Source organism: Telmatherina bonti, assembly GCF_933228915.1.
Source record: "Telmatherina bonti genome assembly, chromosome: 21".
NCBI lineage: Eukaryota > Metazoa > Chordata > Actinopteri > Atheriniformes > Telmatherinidae > Telmatherina > Telmatherina bonti.
The window spans coordinates 35159764-35180923 of NC_136630.1; the positions used below are offsets into that span (position 1 = coordinate 35159764).

Genomic DNA, 21160 nt, shown 5'->3' on the forward strand with positions numbered 1-21160 from the left:
TATGGGTCAGGTCCATAGGTCCCTATGGGTCAGGTCCATAGGTCCCTATGGATCAGGTCTCTATGGGTCAGGTCCATAGGTTCCTATGGATCAGGTCTCTATGGGTCAGGTCCATAGGTCCCTATGGGTCAGGTCCATAGGTCCCTATGGATCAGGTCTCTATGGGTCAGGTCCATAGGTTCCTATGGATCAGGTCTCTATGGGTCAGGTCCATAGGTCCCTATGGGTCAGGTCCATAGGTCCCTATGGATCAGGTCTCTATGGGTCAGGTCCATAGGTCCCTATGAACTTTGCAGCTGATGGCTTCTAACTGAGATTTCCTGGATCGCTGTGTCTTAAATCAGGGTCTGCACACTTCGCAGCCTCCGCAGACTACAGAGTGTTCTGCATATTTTGCACACTCCAGAGCTGCTTACTGTTTATCAAATCAGACGGCCTACATGTACAAGAATTGCCCAAAGTGCTCCAGTCCCGTTGCCCAGCAACTGCAGATCTAATGTTTATGCAGTTAGCGTCTCCAGTTTTCCAAGGTTATCTAACCCTAACCCTAAAAGTGTGAAGTGTCATAGATGAGGTTTCCTTGGGCTGACAGCACATCCTGATGTCTTAGTGGGACATATGATATCTTAAGGAACTGCTGGCAACTGTATCAAGACACTGTTAAAGAGGCAAAAAGAGAGTATCTGTCAAAAATCATTGTTTCTAATCAACACAACCCGAGAATGTTATTTAAAACAGTTGAGTCTGTCCTAAATGCTCCACAGGTTAGATGCCTCCTCAGAGATGTGCAATGCATTTCTGAACTTTCTCATTAACAACGTAACAAACATAAGAGCAGCTATAGTTCCTCCCTCTTTTGATCCCACAACTGTCGTACCACTCAGCTGTCTTTGGGAAGTTTGAGCCAATGGCTCTGTCTTCCTTAGAGGAGGTTGTCCAGCAGATTAAGCCATCTGGTTCCCCTCTTGATGTTGTTTATCCCCATCTTTTCAAGAAGATCTTTCCCACCACACGTCAGGTGGTCTGTGCTATTATTAACACCAGCCAAGCAACTGGTGTCATCCCCTTATCTTTTAAACATGCAGTTGTGCAGCAGCTGTTCAAAAAACCTGGTCTGGACTTCACCATACTGGCTAATTTCAGACCCATCTCTAAGCTGTCTTTTGTTTAAAAAATCTTGGAGAAAGTAGTTTACTTGCTGTTCAGATCATTCATGGACCACTATGACATTGCTGAGGTCTTCCAGCCTTACTGAAGTGTATATATAAATTTCTCCAGCTCGGGTTCTCTACCAGAGTCCTGGGAGCTTGAGGGTCCTACGCAGTATCTTAGCTGTTCCTGGGACTGATCTTTTCTGGACGGAGATGTCTGATGTTTCACCAGGTATCTGTTGGAGCCACTTCTCCAGTGTGGGGGACACGGCCCCCGGTGCTCCCTATGGGTACTACTGTTGCTTTCACCCTCCAGGCCTTCTCCAGGTCTTCCTTGAGGCCTTGGTACTCCTCCAGTTTCTCCTGTTTCCTGATATTTCCATCATTTGGGATGGAGACATCGGTCACTACGGCTTTCCTCTGCTGCTTCTCCATGATCACTATGTCCGCTTGGTTGGCCACCACCATTTTATCTGTCTGGATCTGGAAGTCCCAGAGGATCTTAGCCCTCTCATTCTCCACCACCTTGGAGGGAGTTTCCCACTGGGACTTAGGGGTCTCCAGTCCATATTCTGCACAGATGTTCCTGTACACTATGCAGCTACTTGGTTATGGTGCTCCATGTATTCTTTGCCTGCCAGTATCTTGCACCCTGCTGTTAGGTGCTGGATTGTTTCAGGGGCTCCTTTGCATAGTCTGTTGGGATCCTGCCTGGTATGGTAGATCTGGGATCCTGCCTGGTCTGGTAGATCTGGGCCTCGATGGCTCTGGTGCTCAGGGCCTGCTCCTGTGCTGCCATTATTAGTGCCTCTGTGCTGTCCTTCAGTCCAGCCCCCTTATCAGCCATTGATAGGACTTGTTTATATTGCCCACATCAGTGATCTGCCGGTGGTACATCCCATGCAGGGGCTTTTCCTCCCATGATGGTTCTTCCATCTCGTGTTCCTCCAGACTCCATTGTCTGAGACATTCACTTAGTGCATCCCTTGGTGCCCTCTTCCTGATGTATTCATGGAGCTTGGATGTTTAATCTTGGATAGTGGCCTTGATGCTTACTAGTCCCCGGCCTCCTTCTTTGCTCTTAGTGTATAGTCGCTGGACACTGGACTTGGGGTGGAACCCTCCATGCATGGTGAGCAGCTTCTGTGTTCTGACATCTGTGGTCTGAGCTTCCTCCTTTGGCCATCTTATTATCCCAGCAGGGTATCGGATCACTGGCAGGGCGTAGCTGTTAATTGCCCGGATCTTGTTCTTGCCATTGAGCTGACTTCTCAGAACTTGCATCACTCGTTGAAGATATTTAGCTGTGGCAGCTTTCCTTGTGACTTCTTCATGGTTGCCATTTGCCTGTGGTATGCCCAGGTACTTGTAGCTTTCCTCCACATCTGTTATCCTGCCCTCTGGGAGTGCAATGCCCTCCGTATGGATTACCTTCCCTCTCTTTGTTATCATCCGCCCACATTTCTCCAGTCCGAATGACATTCTGATGTCCCTGCTGTAGAGCCTGGTGGTGTGGATCAGTGAGTCGATGTCCCGCTCACTCTTGGCGTACAGCTTGATGTCATCCATGTACAGGAGGTGGCTGATGGTGGCCTCATTCCTCAGTGGGTATCCATAGCCAGTCTTGTTGATTAGTTGGCTGAGAGGGTTCAGGCTATACAGAACAGCAGCGGGGACAGGGCATCTCCTTGATATATGCCACATTTGATGGAGACTTGTGGCTTGAAGTTGGCCTCCTGGGTGGTCTGCCACAGTCTCATTGAGTTTGCAACGAAGGTCCTCATGTTGCCGTTGATCTTGTACAGCTTCAGACATTCCAGGATCCATGTGTGTGGCATCGAGTCGTAGACTTTCCGGTAGTCAATCCAGGCGGTGCACAGGTTTGTCTGTGTGGTTTTACAGTCTCAGGCGACTGCTCTGTCAACCAGTAGCTGATGTTTGACTCCTCTGGTTGCTTTGCCAATGCGTTTCTGTGTCTCTGCCAGATCCATGTGTCCACTTACCTTAGCTGCTATGATGCCTGACAGGAGCTTCCATGTTGTGGAGAGGCAGGTTAGTTGGATGGGACTGATCCCTTTGGGGGTCTTTCAGCATCAGGACTGTTCGTCCCGTGGTCAGCCATTCAGGATGAGTCCCATCCCTCAGGAGTTGGTTCATCTGTGCTGCCAGGCGTTGATGGAGTGAAGTCAGCCTCTTTAGCCAGTAGGCATGGATCATATCAGGGCCAGGTGCTGACCAGTTCTTCATACCTGAGAGTCTATGCTGGATATCTGCCACTGTGTTGGTAACTGGGTCTTGTTCAGGGAGGGAGCTGTGGTCTGCTCTGAGGTCTTTTAACCACTGTGCCTCACTGTTATGTGATGCCTCCTTCTCCCATATGTCTTTCCAGTATTGTTCCGTCACCAGCCTTGGTGGGTCAGCTTGTGTAGTATTACCCTGCCACTGGGAGTACACTTTAGCTGGGTTAGTTGAGAACACCCAGTTTATTCTTCTTCAACTTCTCTTGTGTATGTCTTCAGTCGTGCAGCCAATGCTTGGAGTCTTTGTTTGGCGGTTTCCAGGGCCTCAGGTATGGACATCTGGCTGTACCTCTCTGGCACCTTTTTCATGGTTGTGTCCTTGTGGAGTTCTGACAGTTGACTAACTTCCCTTCGAGATGTCTTTATCTTGGTTTCTAACCTCCTCTTCCATGGTGCCTCCTTCTTGCTCTTGATGTTATGTTGGCCAAGCTTCTCCAGGATCACTGTTGCTGTACTGTATATCAGCTCATTGGTTTCAGTGGTGGTCGCGGTAGGGATTGTACTTTTTGCTGCATTCACCTCAGTTAGAAGGCTTTCTGGTGGTTCATCACTAATTCTTGCCAGTGGGTGCCTCACTCTCATCTAAGCTATGATGCTGTTTCTGAGGCTGATTATTCCCTCACTTATCTCTATCTCTGGGGCATTGATATCCAGTCTCAATGGGGCAGTTGATGTTATCTGCCCTATACTTTTCCCCTCCAGTGGTCCCCCTTTCAGTATTAGTGTGTTGTATCTCCTCAATCTCCAACTGTGATAGCAGCTGCCATTTGTGTATAGTGGAACATTGTGCTACCAGGTGTTTCGGTGTCATTATGGACTGTAGGTATCGAAGTATCCATATGTCCCACAACCTCTTCATATAGCCCCACTTACTACGGTTACTTGCATAGTAGCATTCCTTGTTTGCCTCTCGTGTCCAATATACTTTTTTTTTTTTTCTCTCTCTTCACACTCCTTCTGCACATTACCTGCTGTCTTTCGCAAAAAGATTTCTGGGAGAAACAAGACCAAGAAAGATCCATGGCTTGTAGTCTTAACCCTAACCCCCCTTGGCAGACAAAATGTGGTTTGTACACTGGATCTGAAGTAGCATTTTGCATTGGGATAGTACTTGACGGCACTAAGACCTTTGTAGTCAAGGAATCCGCACGGCAATTGGGTCTGAAGGCTAGCATTTGGAAACATTTTGATTTTTATAGACAAGACCTGGACAAGACTTCCTCCATATGGAAGTTGTTTGCAGCCTAGGTAAATAAAACAATAATACTAGTATAGAAAGAGAATGGTTGAAGGCTCAGCAGCATCATGAACAGGGAGGGACACAGAGTCTGACTCTGATGAAAGGTCATAAAGTTCTAAAACACCTAAAATGACTTCATACAGGCTCCTTTGCCTGGTGTCCTTTACATAGCTGGTGTTTTAATTCCTACTAATCTGGATTGAGTTGAAAAACAAAAATTAAAAGCATTTCTGCTGGTCCTTCTTATTTTAATTATGGTACAAAATTGCTTCCACATTTTCCTGTTTCTCATATAATCTTCATAAAACTGGATTTCTTAGCCTTGATATGTGAACAGTACAGAAACCTGGACCAGTTTTAGATAGTTGTGGTTCTGGTAGCTAAGGGGTGCATCTGGTGGTCTGAGTGCAGCGTACCAGGGGCTTATTCTGAGCTCCAGCCTTTTAACCTTCCTTCTTGATGAACAACTAGACCCTCCATCTGAACTGAACCTGTGTAATGGGCCCCTGGTCGCTGACCCCAGTCTGGTTGGTGTTTAGAGAGGAAGATCCCAGTTGGTCGACGGCCCTTCAGTCAGGCAGGCAGGAGGAGGAGCAGCTTCTCAGGGGACGAAGAACAGAGCCCACCCCCTTACCATGTCCCGGGGCCCACTCGGCCCCGGCCTCGAACCCAACTCCATCAAACCCACCAATCAGGTAAAGTCACACTGAAAGCAGGCTGGAGTTGCCATGACTCAAGTCTGGCACGGGGCAGGCTTGGGGCTCATGTCTGCCTCTGGTCTGGCTTGAGTCTGGCTCATGTTTGGCTCTGGTCCGGCTTGAGTCTGGCTCTGGTCCGGCTCAAGTCTGTCTCATGTCTGGCTCTGGTCCAGCTCGAATCTGGCTCATGTTTGGCTCCGGTCCGGCTTGAGTCTGGCTCCGGTCCGGCTCAAGTCTGTCTCATGTCTGGCTCTGGTCCGGCTTGAGTCTGGTTCTGGTCCACCTTGAGTCTGGCTCATGTTTGGCTCTGGTCCGGCTCGAGTCTGGCTCATGTCTGGCTCTGGTCCAGCTCGAATCTGGCTCATGTTTGGCTCTGGTCCGGCTTGAGTCTGGCTCCGGTCCGGCTCGAGTCTGTCTCATGTCTGGCTCTGGTCCGGCTTAAGTCTGGTTCTGGTCCACCTTGAGTCTGGCTCTGGTCCGGCTTGATTCTGGCTCTGGTCCGGCTTGAGTCTGTCTCATGTCTGGCTCTGGTCCGGCTTGAGTTTGGCTCTAGTCCAGCTTGAATCTGGCTCATGTTTGGCTCTGGTCCGGCTTGAGTTTGGCTCTGGTCTGGCTTGAGTCTGGCTCATGTCTGGCTCTAGTCCAGCTCGAATCTGGCTCATGTCTGGCTCTGGTCTGGCTTGAGTTTGGCTCTGGTCCAGCTTGAGTCTGGTTCTGGTCCGGCTTGAGTCTGGCTCATGTCTGGCTCTGGTCCGGCTTGAGTTTGGCTCTGGTCCAGCTCGAATCTGGCTCATGTTTGGCTCTGGTCCGGCTTGAGTTTGGCTCTGGTCCGGCTTGAGTCTGGTTCTGGTCCGGCTTGAGTCTGGCTCATGTCTGGCTCTAGTCCAGCTCGAATCTGGCTCATGTCTGGCTATGGTCCAGCTTGAGTTTGGCTCTGGTCCAGCTTGAGTCTGGTTCTGGTCCGGCTTGAGTCTGGCTCATGTCTGGCTCTGGTCCATCTTGAGTTTGGCTCTGGTCCAGCTTGAGTCTGTCTCATGTCTGGCTCTAGTCCAGCTCGAATCTGGCTCATGTCTGGCTCTGGTCCGGCTTGAGTTTGGCTCTGGTCTGGCTTGAGTCTGGCTCATGTCTGGCTCTGGTCCAACTTTAGTCTGGCTCTGGTCCGGCTTGAGTCTGGCTCATGTCTGGCTCTGGTCCAACTTTAGTCTGGCTCTGGTCCGGCTTGATTCTGGCTCATGTCTGGCTCTGGTCCGGCTCGAGTCTGGCTCTGGTCCAACTTTATTGTGACTCTGGTCCGGCTTGAGTCTGGCTCATGTCTGGCTCTGGTCCGGCTCGAGTCTGGTTCTGGTCCGGCTTGAGTCTGGCTCATGTCTGGCTCTGGTCCGACTTTAGTCTGACTCTGGTCCGGCTTGATTCTGGCTCATGTCTGGCTTTGGTCCGGCTCAGGTTTGGGGCCTCACTGGGAGCAGAAGGCCGCCTGTTCTGCATGCTGTTCTTACATTTTTTATTTCATTTGATTGTGTCCTCCCTGGTGCGACCACTGAGCATGCTCAGTTCCCATAGTGGCGGTCCCGATGTTCGTCATGCATGTGGCTGGAACATGAACGTGTGTTTAAAGGGTTGCTATGATGGTATTTGGAGTTTTCTGAGCTTTCTACAGTGTTACAGTGTTGAATCCTCATCAGACATGTGAACGGCACTGTTTTTTATCACCTAAACGCATGTTTGAGTTTGAGTTCCAGCACGCTCTCCGTTCGGTTTCCATGGCGACAAAAAACGCGTGGTTTTAGAGAGCTTTTTCTACGTGGAAATCCTTGTGATGTCCCGGGGGATAAGGTTCGGTGATTGGTTACCTTCTACTGGTTAACAAGGGCATGTACAAATACATCAGGCGGGTGGAAAACGTGGGATAAAGTTATTTCCAACGATGGCTGGTGAGTTTACCAAAGAGAGACATCCTGCTGCATTCGTTGCTGTGGGTTGCTGTTTTCCACTTCGTTTTCAGGCTCTGATTCAGGTTCCAACATGTAGGGCTGTATGCTATGTATTGACATTGTAGTTTGTTTTCTTATTGAGTTCATATGAGCCTAATCCTTCTGTTTATGAGATGTTACAATGACGGTGAAAGCAGGTGCGGTGCGCGCTCCCGATGTAGTGCAGTGGCGGGAGGCGGGGCTTAATGCGGAAGAGTCTCAATCCACTCGTTTTGCCTGCAGGCTGATCTGACAGCCTACGGAGAGGGTCGGTCTGAAGTAAATAAAGCCATTTGGGACAATAACTCCATCAATCCCAGTCCTGGGCTCAGAAATAAAAATAAATTAGCCTGAAATGCACAGAATAATTCCACTTTAACGTGTAGTAACAAGCATGTGTGATGTCCTCTCCCTCAGAGCCTCTGCTGCGTATGAAGGAGGAAGCGGTCGAGGTGGACGAGTTCACCTTCTCACAAGGCACCTCGGACCAGGAGAGCAATGGCTCCGGCAGCTACTACATCAAGCAGGAGCCCTGAGGGCCTCGAGGCCTCCGACGGCCCGCCATCCGCCAGAACACTGAGCCGCCATTCCCAGTTTCCCAGTTAGACCGGGTTCCATCAGTCCAGTACTGCCTTCTGTTTCCTCTGTGGGAGAGGAAGGACTTCTTCGTCATCATCCCAGAGCTTCACACAGAGACCTGTAGGGAGTTCCTGCTCCTCCCCCTCCTCCTCCTCTGTGAGAAGCTGTCATGGAGGTGAAGCTGAGAGGAGTTCAGTCAGGAACATCTTCATCTTTTTATTTGCCAGTTGGACTTTTTCTTTAATCCTACTTGAAAGTGTTTGATAGTTTCTGTTGGGTTTATCTTGTGTGTGTGTGTGTGTGTGTGTGTGTGTGTGTGTGTGTGTGTGTGTGTGTGTGTGTGTGTGTGTGTGTGGCTGGCTACAGAGGACGTGTGGTTTCTCCAGCTGCTGCAGGTTTCACACTCGCCTTCTGTCGATCCAACATGAGATCAGGTGAGGACGTTCCTCCTGCTGGACGTTTGGGCTCAAATCAAACGTCTTTGTTGTAGTTTTGCAGAACCAGTATAACCAGTATCGTGTAGTATAAACCTTACTGGTATGGCGGGGAACACCACGACTGCTTCCAAACTGTTTATGAGGAAGACGTTCAGCTGGCGTCTGGAGGTCAGTACTGAAGAGGCCACGGTCTCATGCTAGCATTATGATTGGGTTATGATTGTGTGTTTTTGGGTTGTGGCTGGGTTGTGATTGGGTTGTGACTGGTTTGTGACTGGTTTGTGACTGGGTTGTGACTGGTTTGTGATTGGGTTGTGACTGGGTTGTGACTGGGTTGTGACTGGTTTGTGATTGGGTTGTGACTGGTTTGTGACTGGGTTGTGACTGGTTTGTGATTGGGTTGTGACTGGTTTGTGACTGGGTTGTGACTGGTTTTTGATTGGGTTGTGACTGGGTTGTGATTGGGATGTGACTGGGTTTTGAATGGGTTGTGACTGGTTGTGACTGGGTTGTGACTGGTTTTTGATTGGGTTGTGACTGGGTTGTGACTGGTTTGTGACTGGGTTGTGACTGGTTTGTGATTGGGTTGTGACTGGGTTGTGACTGGGTTGTGACTGGTTTTTGATTGGGTTGTGACTGGTTTGTGACTGGGTTGTGACTGGTTTGTGATTGGGTTGTGACTGGTTTGTGATTGGGTTGTGACTGGTTGTGACTGGGTTGTGACTGGTTTTTGATTGGGTTGTGATTGGGTTGTGACTGGTTTGTGATTGGGTTGTGATTGGGATGTGACTGGGTTTTGAATGGGTTGTGACTGGTTTGTGATTGGGTTGTGACTGGGTTGTGACTGGTTTTTGATTGGGTTGTGACTGGTTTGTGACTGGGTTGTGACTGGTTTGTGATTGGGTTGTGACTGGTTGTGATTGGGTTGTGACTGGGTTTTGAATGGGTTGTGACTGGTTGTGATTGGGTTGTGACTGGGTTGTGATTGGGTTGTGACTGGTTGTGACTGGGTTGTGATTGGGTTGTGACTGGTTGTGATTGGGTTGTGACTGGTTTGTGATTGGGTTGTGACTGGGTTGTGATTGGGTTGTGACTGGGTTATGATTGGGTTGTGACTGGTTGTGATTGGGTTGTGACTGGGTTGTGACTGGGTTCTGATTGGGTTGTGACTGGGTTCTGATTGGGTTGTGACTGTTTGTGATTGGGTTGTGACTGGTTTGTGATTGGGTTGTGACTGGGTTCTGATTTGGTTGTGACTGTTTGTGATTGGGTTGTGACTGGTTTGTGATTGGGTTGTGACTGGGTTCTGATTGGGTTGTAACTGGGTTATGATTGGGTTGTGACTGGTTGTGATTGGGTTGTGACTGGGTTGTGATTGGGTTGTGATTGTTTGTGATTGGGTTGTGACTGGTTTGTGATTGGGTTGTGATTGGGTTGTAACTGGGTTGTGACTGTTTGTGATTGGGTTGTGACTGGTTTGTGATTGGGTTGTGACTGGGTTGTGATTGGGTTGTGACTGGTTGTGATTGGGTTGTGACTGGGTTGTGATTGGGTTGTGACTGGTTGTGATTGGGTTGTAACTGGGTTATGATTGGGTTGTGACTGTTTGTGATTGGGTTGTGACTGGTTTGTGATTGGGTTGTGACTGGGTTGTGATTGGGTTGTGACTGGGTTGTGATTGGGTTGTGACTGGTTGTGATTGGGTTGTAACTGGGTTATGATTGGGTTGTGACTGTTTGTGATTGGGTTGTGACTGGTTTGTGATTGGGTTGTGACTGGGTTGTGATTGGGTTGTGACTGGGTTGTGATTGGGTTGTGACTGGGTTGTGATTGGGTTGTGACTGGGTTCTGATTGGGTTGTAACTGGGTTATGATTGGGTTGTGACTGGTTGTGATTGGGTTGTGACTGGGTTGTGATTGGGTTGTGACTGGGTTGTGATTGGGTTGTGACTGGGTTATGATTGGGTTGTGACTGGTTGTGATTGGGTTGTGACTGGGTTGTGATTGGGTTGTGACTGGTTATGATTGGGTTGTGACTGGGTTATGATTGGGTTGTGACTGGGTTTTGAATGGGTTGTGACTGGTTCTGATTGGGTTGTGACTGGGTTCTGATTGGGTATGACTGGGTTCTGATTGGGTTGTGACTGGATTGTAACTGGGTTGTAACTGGGTTATGATTGGGTTGGTTGTTGTCGTGTCAGAGCCATATGTAAGCAAGTTTTCCTCTTCATTGACCTGAGCCACAGAACGACTGCTTCGCTGTCCAGAATGAAATGAGCGCTGCTTTTCCTGTAGTCCCTGAAGGCAGCAGCACAACACAACTGAAGAGGCATAAATGCATATTATTCATATATATATAGATATGATAACATCTCCATAACATCCTATGGATGTATTGCTCATCCGTAGGATGTTATGGAGAATATATGTTCAGTTCTAAAAAGGAAGAGATGACTTTGATCGCGAGACTTCTGCAGCTGTTTACTGACTACCTCCTGATACCGGTTAGCATATGCAAACAAATACTGAGGTTTAACGACAAATAATCAGCTTGAACATACCAAACGTAGACGTTGTGTCGCAGCTGCTCTTCTCATCTGAATGTTATGCAATAACAGATCCAGATTATTATAAAAATGTTCACACCTGCAAATGTCCTGATCAGAACACGAATATAACCAGATGAGTTCATTTAACAGAATTTATCCTTTATGTTGTTTATATAGAAGATCTACAGAGGAGACCTAAAAAGGTCCAGCTTTCTCTTCCTACCAGTAAGGTCCGTGACCCAGTTCTCAGGTTCTGTTCAGATCAGCATGTTTTTGGCTCTTTTCCCTCTGAACAAAGAAGTGGTTTAATAAAGTATTTATGTGGCCTGTAGGGGTCCGACTGGGACCCCCTGCTGCCAGCCTCTGTGTGAGGAGGCTGCTGGGCCACGTGATCTCCGAGGAATCTTTCTGTTCTCTCCCATACGTAAAGTTTTAGTCAGATTCAGGTTTATCCATTTCACACCGGTGGCTTCTGGTTCAAGCTGCGTCATCTTTTCCATTTCCACCCTAAAGTCAACCAGACATGCAGGAAGACTGTGGGCCTCCTCACAAACAGAAAACTCCACCTTTATAACCACTTTTCCAAATGCAGAGAAAAAAGATTTAATCAGTCAAATTAACATTAAATTACAGAAAGGAAAGCGTGATGGTTGTGTGGAATAACTCCCCCATATTAACCTCAGATTAGGATCGTAATAAAGCCCAGGAATTACCCTGAGATTAAGATAGTTGACATTAGATAAACCTGGATTCAGATCTGATTAATATTAGGTAAACCTATTAAATGCAGATTATCTAAATAATAAATGTGTTTCATTCTGTCAGAGATGAACATAACGAGAGGACGGGTTTGCATGTGGAAAGCCCCCCCCCCCCCCCCCCCCCCCCCACTCAGCAATCCATATTTTCCTTTGGCACTGACGGGTTTCCAGTTCCTGAAAAGCACGCGGAAGTTTTATTGATACTAACACGGGTCTCTTTTTATGTGATATATTCTCCCCCCTCGTTTATTTGGAAATTATTATATTGTGGTGCTATGTGTGTATGTATATATATATATATATATATATATATATATATATATATATATATATATATATATATATATATATATATATTGTGTGTATATATATTTGATATAATGACTGTCAGCAAACAGTTTTGTTGGGAAAATGTTATTTTGAATACAAAAATAAAAAGCGTTATTTGCAGTTGTTAAGAGCTGAAGACTGAACCAGACTCCAGTTTCCAGTTTCTACTTTTTTTCCAGCGTTTTCTTGTTTCTTTGGAAAATTGATGCTGTGATGGAGCTTTGATAGACTTTGTAAATAAAGACAGATGTTTGGGTCTTCATTCTGGTTGTGATGGACAGCTTCTTTCATTTACAAACTGTTAATGCATGGCTGTGAAAGTTTATCTGGTGAATTTTGTACCATCTGAATTTTACACTGAATAAAAAGGCTTACAACTTTAAAATATTTGAGATCTTTTTTGCTAATGGGTTGTTGCTGTTACACCAGCCTGGTTCTGAAAGCTATAGTAGGTAATGTTGCTCAGAGACACATTACTCTGGTGAAGCCTCTGTGACCTGTAGTTTTCTGAAGAGCTGGATTGACACTTGGTGGGCGGTTCCTACCATAGACATTATGAACATAGACGCCTCATTGAGCACTGGAGAGTGGACCGGCGTTCACAGTAAAACATGGTTGTGTAAACACAGTAAAAACGCAGTAAAACAGGTAAAAACATAACAATAAAACCTAAGTAAGAGAAAAATGAAGTCAGACTTGTAAATAAAATTAAAAAAAATAGCCAAGATATCCTGTTGCTAAGTTGCAACATAGATGTGTTGCTGCTCCAGTACGACCAGTAACATCGTTAGAAAGCTTCCCAGTACCTCAAAAATCGATTTTAGGTTTATAGGTCAGGTTTACCTTCATGACAACTGTGGGGAGAGTGATTTTTTTTTCTAACTCGCCCGTTTTAAAGTAATTTAATCTCGAAATTCGGCATATTTGGGGGCGTGTCCTTTTGATTGACAGGTACCCGATCTCCCGCTTCAAGTCAGAAGAACATAGAACAACCGCGGTTAACAACGTGACTTAGCTTTAGCCCGCTTACCTCCGTTAGCTGGTTAGCTCCTGTTATCTCCGGGTTAGCTCGGTTAGCTCTTAGCTACAGAAAGCTCGGAGTTCGCTCGATGTCAATCATCCACCATGACACTCACAGCCCACCCTCTCAGCTCCACCTCTTTGCCCATATTTGTATTTTCCTGGTGAGACGACGCGCATGACATTGCCAAGATGGTGACGGTAGGAACCATATATGATGTCTAAGTTTTCCAAACAAAACTTTATTGACAGTTGGACATTACAAAATATGAACGCAGTACAGAACAACAGAACATGAACAGGGATGATGACAGGGGATCAGAGAGTATGGAGCACAAAAGGATACATGCCTTTCAGTAGATGTTGAATAGCAGACATAAATCAGTAGTTTTATCAGCTTGCTTATTTTTAGAATGTTTTATTGTTGTGAGGTATTATTTGAATTCTTTTGTAAAGATTAAAAAAGAGGGTTTTTTGTTTGAGAATTTACATTTATGAGTATGGTATTCTGCCAGCAACAAAATTAGATTGATTATAAAATATTGATCTGATTTGGCAGGGTCAACGGAAAAAAAGCCACCCAATATATCTTCCTATACTAGAGTGAAGTTAAAATCAACTTTCTGTACCTGTGCAAAAATAGTTTACAAGGATAGAAACGATGAATGATTTTCATTGAGACTTCCTTGATTTTGTTCACAATAAAATACTTAGAAGGAAGACGCCAGATAGTTTTCCAGTTCATATTTGGAACCATGTTATTCCAGAAAGACTACATTTGGAACAGAGATTTTATCTCTTTATCTGCCTGCCTGTCTGTCTGTCTGCCTGTCTGTCTGTCTGTCTGTCTGCCTGTCTGTCTGTCTGTCTGTCTGTCTGCCTGACCGACCGTCCGTCTGTCTGACCGACAGGTTTCCACCGCTGGACGCTTCACTTGACGTGAAGCTAAAATCTCTGCCCAATAAAGCTGCGATGATCACGTGACTGCGTGCCTGCGCGTTCAGGGAGTGTCGCAACTCTATTAAAAATGGCTCTGGGAGACTTTTGTCTCTTTCGGCTTGCCGTAGAGCTTATAAAAAGCTGCTGCGCACCCTCAATCCGTCCTCTCGCGCTTCCACCAGCCTGCTCCTAGGAACTTCTTCAGGTAAAACTCCTGCTGGGTCCGAACCGGTCCGGTTCCGGTCCACAGGTATCTGCCAGCTGTCTGAGCGGAGGACTGGGACCGGTTGTGGCGCAGTCCGGCTGCGGTTCTGGTGCAGTCCAGCATCTTTGCGGAAACTGAGCGTCGCAGCTGCAAACAAAGGCGGCCACGTGACCTGGTGGCCCGCGTGCCCAGGGGGAACCGGGCTGATGGATTCAGCGGGTTCCGGTACCGGACGGGGTTCTGGAGAACTCCAGCTCGCGGATTAGAAGATCAACCAGAAGTCGGCTCGCGTGCGGCCTGATCAGCTTTAGTGACGTCATAGCGGCGTGAGAAGCAAAGATGACACCGGAAACGCGACTTTCCGGTGTGAAATGTCTGGTTGTCATGACGGTTTGGACCGGGGGTTCGGGACCAGTTCCAGGACCACCTGGACCAGGTCTGATGTGAGCGGAACCGGGTTCGGGGGGCTTAAGGCCAGCAGATGTGAGCGGAACCGGGTTCGGGGGGGCTTAAGGCCAGCAGATGTGAGCGGAACCGGGTTCGGGGGGCTTAAGGCCAGCAGATGTGAGCGGAACCGGGTTCGGGGGGGCTTAAGGCCAGCAGATGTGAGCGGAACCGGGTTCGGGGGGGCTTAAGGCCAGCAGATGTGAGCGGAACCGGGTTCGGGGGGGCTTAAGGCCAGCAGATGTGAGCGGAACCGGGTTCGGGGGGGCTTAAGGCCAGCAGATGTGAGCGGAACCGGGTTCGGGGGGGGCTTAAGGCCAGCAGATGTGAGCGGAACCGGGTTCGGGGGGGCTTAAGGCCAGCAGATGTGCTTTTAGAGCCATTAAAGGCGGATTTGCAGGATGGCCTGCATCCTAATCCCACTAATGTGGAACGGGGATCAGACCTGCGGGATCAGATCCGAACCGACGGCTGTTTGGGTCCATTCAGGTTGCTCTCTGTTGGGTTGTCATGGTGACATGTCTTATTGATGACATGTTTTTATTGTGCTCTTACTGCATCGACCCGAACGGCCGGTACTCCGACCCGATTCCACCTCCTGATTGGCTGTTTGTCTCGGGATGAAGAGGAGGAGGAGGAGAAGGGGGAGGATGATGATGGTGAACTGATCCACATCAGTTCTGTTGGTTCTGGTTGCATCCGAGCTGGAAGCGTCTGCTTCAGATCACATGAAGCTGGTTCTGGTCCTGGTTCTGGGTGATTCTTCACCCTGGACCTCTGGGAGACGTTTCTTTCATTCTTCTTCTCTTGTTTCAGGATCATGGCTGAGCTGCAGGAAAGAACCTTCATCGCCATCAAGCCGGATGGCGTGCAGCGAGGCATCATCGGCGAGATCATCAAGCGCTTCGAGATGAAGGGCTTCAAGCTGGTGGGCATGAAGATGCTCCATGTGAGTGACCAATCTGACCAGTCTAGCCCAGTCCAGCCCAGTCTGACCAGTCCAGCCGGTCCAGCCCAGTCTGACCGGTCCAGCCCAGTCTGACCAGTCCAGCCCAGTCTGACCAGTCTGACGTGCTGGGGTCTATTTTTACAGCGGTTACTTTGGTCATGTGGTTTCCTGGAGGAGGTTGCATAAGGCTGGCCATGAGCTGATTGGCCTTCAGATGTATTTCTGACCGGGTCAATCTCCTTAACCTCTGACGGGACCTGGACAGGTTACCATGGCAACATGGCGTTGGTTTTCCAGGCCGCATTCTGCCCGCCTCCTCCCCCATCGCTCCTCTCCGCCACCGTCAGGCTGGGTCTGTCTGACAGGCCTCTTCATCCCTACACCGCGTCCAGGGTTCCGGTCCACGATTAAACCTCCTGTAGTCCTCGATCAACCAGTCAGCTGTGGCGCTGCCATGGCAAAACTGACCAGGCTGTGATGTCATGGTCCAGGACGACCGGGTCCGGGTCTGGTAGGTCCGGGACGACCAGGTCCGGGACAACCGGGTCCGGGACAACCGGGTCCGGGTCTGGTAGGTCCGGGACGACCGGGTTGGCGACTGAATTTGTCATCATGTGGAGACTGTTCAGGTTTCAGGAGCCCGGGTCAGGGTTACCGGGTTAGTTTTACCGGGTCAGGGTTACCGGGTTAGTTTTACCAGGTCAGGGTTACCAGGTTAGTTTTACCAGGTCAGGGTTACCAGGCTAGTTTTACCGGGTCAGGGTTACCAGGTTAGGTTTACCGAGCCAGGGTTACCGGGTTAGTTTTACTGGCTCAGGGTTAACGGGTTAGGTTTACCGAGCCAGGGTTACCGGGTTAGTTTTACTGGCTCAGGGTTACCGGGTTAGTTTTACCGGGTCAGGGTTACCGGGTTAGTTGTACCGGGTCAGGGTTACCAGGTTAGTTTTACTGGCTCAGGGTTACCGGGTTAGTTTTACCGGGTCAGGGTTACCAGGTTAGGTTTACTGGGTTAGTTGTACTGGGTCAGGGTTACCAGGTTAGTTTTACTGGCTCAGGGTTACCGGGTTAGTTTTACCGGGTCAGGGTTACCAGGTTAGGTTTACTGGGTTAGTTGTACCGGGTCAGGGTTACCAGGTTAGTTTTACTGGCTCAGGGTTACCGGGTTAGTTTTACCGGGTCAGGGTTACCAGGTTAGGTTTACTGGGTTAGTTGTACTGGGTCAGGGTTACCAGGTTAGGGTTACCGGGTCAGGGTTACCGAGCCAGGGTTACCGGGTTAGTTTTACTGGGTCAGGGTTACCGGGTTAGTTTTACTGGGTCAGGGTTACCAGGTTAGGTTTACCGGGTTAGTTTTACCGGGTCAGGGTTACCAGGTTAGTTGTACCGGGTCAGGGTTACCAGGTTAGGTTTACCTGGTCAGGGTTACCGAGCCAGGGTTACCGGGTTAGTTTTACTGGCTCAGGGTTACCGGGTTAGTTTTACCGGGTCAGGGTTACCAGGTTAGTTTTACCAGGTCAGTTTTACCGGGTCAGGGTTACCAGGTTAGTTTTACCGAGCCAGGGTTACCGGGTTAGTTTTACTGGCTCAGGGTTACCGGGTTAGTTTTACCGGGTCAGGGTTACCGGGTTAGGTTTACCGGGTTAGTTTTACCGGGTCAGGGTTACCGGGTTAGTTTGACTGGGTCAGGGTTACCAGGTTAGTTGTACCGGGTCAGGGTTACCGGGTTAGTTTTACTGGCTCAGGGTTACCGGGTCAGGGTTACCAGGTTAGGTTTACCGGGTCAGGGTTACCGGGTTAGTTTTACTGGGTCAGGGTTACCAGGTTACTTGTACCGGGTCAGGGTTACCAGGTTAGTTTTACCGGGTCAGGGTTACCAGGTTAGGTTTACCGGAGACGCTGGCGAGGATAGTAACCCTCTTGCTTCCTGCAGGCCTCTGAAGACCTCCTCAGACAGCACTACATCGACCTGAAGGACCGGCCCTTCTTCTCCTCCCTGGTTAACTACATGGCGTCTGGTCCGGTGGTTGCTATGGTGAGATCCAGCACATTAAACTGCGTGCAGGAGAGGGAAGCCGGCCAGATGTGGGTAACCGGGTCTCCTTTCTGTCCTCCAGGTGTGGGAAGGTAAAGGTGTCGTGAAGACCGGCAGGGTGATGCTGGGAGAGACCAACCCTGCAGAATCCAAACCGGGAACCATCAGAGGCGACTTCTGCATCGACGTCAGCAAGTAAGTGGTGGTGTTGCAGATGGGTCTGACGCGGCGCAGCTTTGGACTGACCGCTTCTCCGTTCTTTAGGAACATCATCCACGGCAGCGACTCGGTGGACAGTGCCACCAACGAGATCTCCTTGTGGTTTAAGCCGGAGGAGCTGGTCAGCTACACCAGCTGTGCCTTCAGCTGGCTCTACTGAGCTGCAGCCGGCCTCCCCCACACCAACTGGTCTCAGACCAGTAAACCCCGCCCTGTCGACTCGCCATGCTGCCGTTGGTTTCCATCCAGACATTCCTATAGAAACATTCCTCGTCCTTATTGACCTTCCATTGATCTCCAATAAACACGTGACCCCAGCTGTCTGCCTCCATGTGTGTTTACCGTCTCCGGCGGTTTGAGTCGGGTGGTCCAGGAAGAGTCCCGGGATGGTGTGGGGGGGGCATTGACTCATTCCTGACGCCTGGACCGGGTCTAGTCGTACTAGATGACAGTTGAAGATGATGGAGAAGCTAAACCTGCAGGGTTAGTCATCACGTACTCCATCACACACACACATCTACATAGATACACACCCACATTCCTACACACTGGCACGTCAGAGGGATGGGTGGAAAGTGATGCAAATGCAACCGTGCCAAGAATCGGGCGGACCGGGACGCCAGGTCCCAGGAAACCAGCAGCCAGCGCAGAGCAGCAGCTTCTGGTAATGATGATGTAGAAGTGCAATTTATTGTCATGTTTTTGTGGAGAAGGCACATCAGAACCTCAATAACTCCATCATGGTATGGTGAATAAACCACTTTATACAGTAAGCATCTGTGGATGTGAGTCTCCCTCTGACAGAGGGCGCTGCAGCAGCAGCATTCTGGCTTCTTAACACCATGTTTCCATGGAGACCATTACTGGGGAGGCTTCGGCCAACAGGAGGTCCTGGTTTAGGTCTAAAATCTTGTTTTCTGTCAGATCTTTGCTGGTTTAGAGATGAAAGTAAAGAAACAGGAACAAATAATGTGACATGGTGACAAAAATCCTGTTTAAACAGGTTCTTTTCCAAGTTGTCACCTGTTAGTTTCATCCTTTGATAAAAATGAGAGAAAAAGCATAAATATCCAAAAACTTTTAAATATTATCAGAACAAAGACCTGCTGACTCTTTCTTTAGTTTTGACCTTTGACCTCTACTCAGCCTATCGGAGGTCTGCAGAGCAGAAAGTTCACTGCTCCCCCTTGTGGTCAGTGAATTCCACCACCAGATTGCTCCATTAGTTTGAGTTCTTCTGGAAGGAGTTAGTTGAACCATATTCCAAAACTTCCCAGCTGGCTTTACAAAGCTGGAGGGTTAGGGGTTCGATTCTCTTTAACTTTTATTTAATGTTTAAGTGATGAAGCCCAGGTGACCCTAAACTCATCCTGACAACTAGTCATAGTAATCCTAGTCATCATCACCATTTATTTTCAGTGATCTGACCTTTTTATTTTCCTTGTAAAGACAGAAAACATCCTAATGTTTCTTTGTAGCTGGATGTTGTTCTGGTTTCCTTCTGAAACCAGTCAGGATTTCAGAGAGGGCATCCGCCACCTTCTTCACCTCATCTAGACTTTTACATCCTGGAATTAAACATAAAGCATCAGCTTTTAATTCAGATCAGCTTTTTAAAAATCATTTTAGTAAAAGTAAAAGCTTTGTGACTTTCATAAGAACAGTAATAAATAATGAGGCATCGTCTGAATGCAGTGCTGGTATAAATGAATAAAAGTGCAAAGACGACCAACTCAGTTATGAAGAACCAAAACAACATACTGGTCCAGTTATTAGAGCAGCAACGTTTCAATTAATGTGCAAAAAACACATTTAAAGGCGGTACAAATATTCATATCTACTGGGAGTACAAGGCGAGAACTGTTGCCTCGACTAAAATCTGCTCTACGGGTAATGACAGCCATAACCCGTAGAGCTGCTCAAACATAAATATCCTAATAAAAACTGATAAGGGACACTTCTACATTTAGAAATATTCTTCCAAATATCACAAAAACCTGCGATGGACTGGCGAGCTTTCCAGGTGTACCCTGCCTTTCGCCCAAACACGGCTTGGAATAGCCTCCAGCTCCCCACCACCCTGAATCAGACTAAGTGGTTCAGATAATGAATGAATATCACTAAAACCTTTTACCCCTCTCATGAGGTATTTTTTCAGATGAGCATAAAAATATATCGCAAAAGTGTCATTGAAACACTTTTCACATTCACAAATCAAAGGACGTGACTTATCGGGTCATGTGACCAGATCGTTAAGTAAAGGTGGTTTGTATGGACGGAGGAGTTGACAGAAAGCTTCTTACAAATAAAGAGGAAAAAATAACCTCCATCCTTAATAGCTAACAACAGAGTTTGTACGAGGAATCGGAAAGAAAATTTTCCGCAGCAAGAGGAAAACCTCACAATGCTGCATTTTGTCACTGGAAGGTGATTTGTGATTATGGCTCCATGCAGAGATGGAGGACTGATCATTAATCACTTCATTACCTGAAGATCTGAAGATTTAGGAAACTAGAGGAAGCCGAGAGTCAAAACCCTCAATGAGCCCAACGGACAGAAAACGATGAGAACGTCTGGTACAACCCTGTGATGACCTCCAGCAAGGAGAAACCTCCTTGAATCTCCAGACACAGATATCTGTCTGTTATTCAGCTGAAAATCTGCCTCTCAGGTAAGGTCACGGTTGGCTGTAGATACCTAACAACCTGATCATAACCTGAGTCGCTGTGGCAACCAGGCTAAAGGTCTACTACTAAAGGCTACTAATGAAACAAGCAGAGTGACAATCCAGCATGTTTTCCATGCATCCTGCTCCAACACACCCAACTCAAATGAAGCAGATACCGTGCAGAAGGTGTGCTGAAACAGCATACATTGAAAACCTGCAGGACACCGGCTCTCGACGGCCATATATTGGACAGTCCTGATGTAAAAGGAACCCCAGAAGCTCTTCAAGACATCTTAAATGTTCTGTGGGACCTCCAAAAGAAGCTAGCCTTGCTTCTTGTGTAGTTCATCTGGAATCACTTGACCTTTCAATGACCTTTCCCAACAGAAGACCACAGCCACATAAACACTAACACATAATAAAAACCTGGAGACCCCTAAAGACCTTCTGATTCAGACAACTTGTATTTTGATGAAACTATGAGGGAGAAAAGACCAAGAACATGATGAATAAACAATAGCATCACGTAGATTTCCTCCAGAACTTCCTTAGTGATTTCCTAAATGACCAGAGAGACATTAAGCTTTCTTCAGAACCTCACGAGGAATAGACAGAACCTAATACAGATGTTTAAAAGGAATGCCTGAAACTTTCTTAATATCCGCCAGAA

The 21160-nt window shown here is 47.9% G+C and overlaps 2 protein-coding genes across 3 annotated transcripts in view; both read left to right on the forward strand.

The window, feature by feature from the left end:
• mbtd1 (mbt domain containing 1) overlaps positions 1 to 9324 on the forward strand; it is a 146515-nt gene extending 137191 nt beyond the window's left edge. The window contains exons 16-17 of one of the 2 annotated variants that reach the window (XM_079260856.1): positions 5231 to 5386; positions 7777 to 8953. In XM_079260856.1, coding sequence (XP_079116982.1) covers positions 5231 to 5386; positions 7777 to 7895 — 275 coding nt within the window. In that variant the 3' untranslated portion in view covers positions 7896 to 8953. Of the gene's footprint in view, positions 1 to 5230; positions 5387 to 7776 lie in introns of both variants that reach the window. The other variant, XM_079260857.1, reaches the window with a different exon arrangement.
• A 4722-nt stretch (positions 9325 to 14046) lies between these two features.
• Positions 14047 to 18135, forward strand: LOC306771968 (nucleoside diphosphate kinase B-like). The gene is made up of 5 exons (XM_079261338.1): positions 14047 to 14179; positions 15440 to 15572; positions 17502 to 17603; positions 17686 to 17798; positions 17868 to 18135. Exons 2-5 carry the CDS (start codon positions 15444 to 15446, stop codon positions 17980 to 17982), a joined length of 459 nt encoding a protein of 152 aa, XP_079117464.1. The 5' UTR covers positions 14047 to 14179; positions 15440 to 15443; the 3' UTR covers positions 17983 to 18135.
• The last annotated feature ends 3025 nt before the right edge of the window (positions 18136 to 21160 follow it).

Coding starts and splice junctions, on each gene's coding strand:
- LOC306771968 (XM_079261338.1), top strand. CDS start 15,444: ATGGCTGAGCTGCAGGAAAGAACCTTCATCGCCATCAAGCCGGATGGC. Junction 15,573..17,501: donor TGGGCATGAAGATGCTCCAT/GTGAGTGACCAA, acceptor TGCTTCCTGCAG/GCCTCTGAAGACCTCCTCAG. Junction 17,799..17,867: donor TTCTGCATCGACGTCAGCAA/GTAAGTGGTGGT, acceptor TCCGTTCTTTAG/GAACATCATCCACGGCAGCG.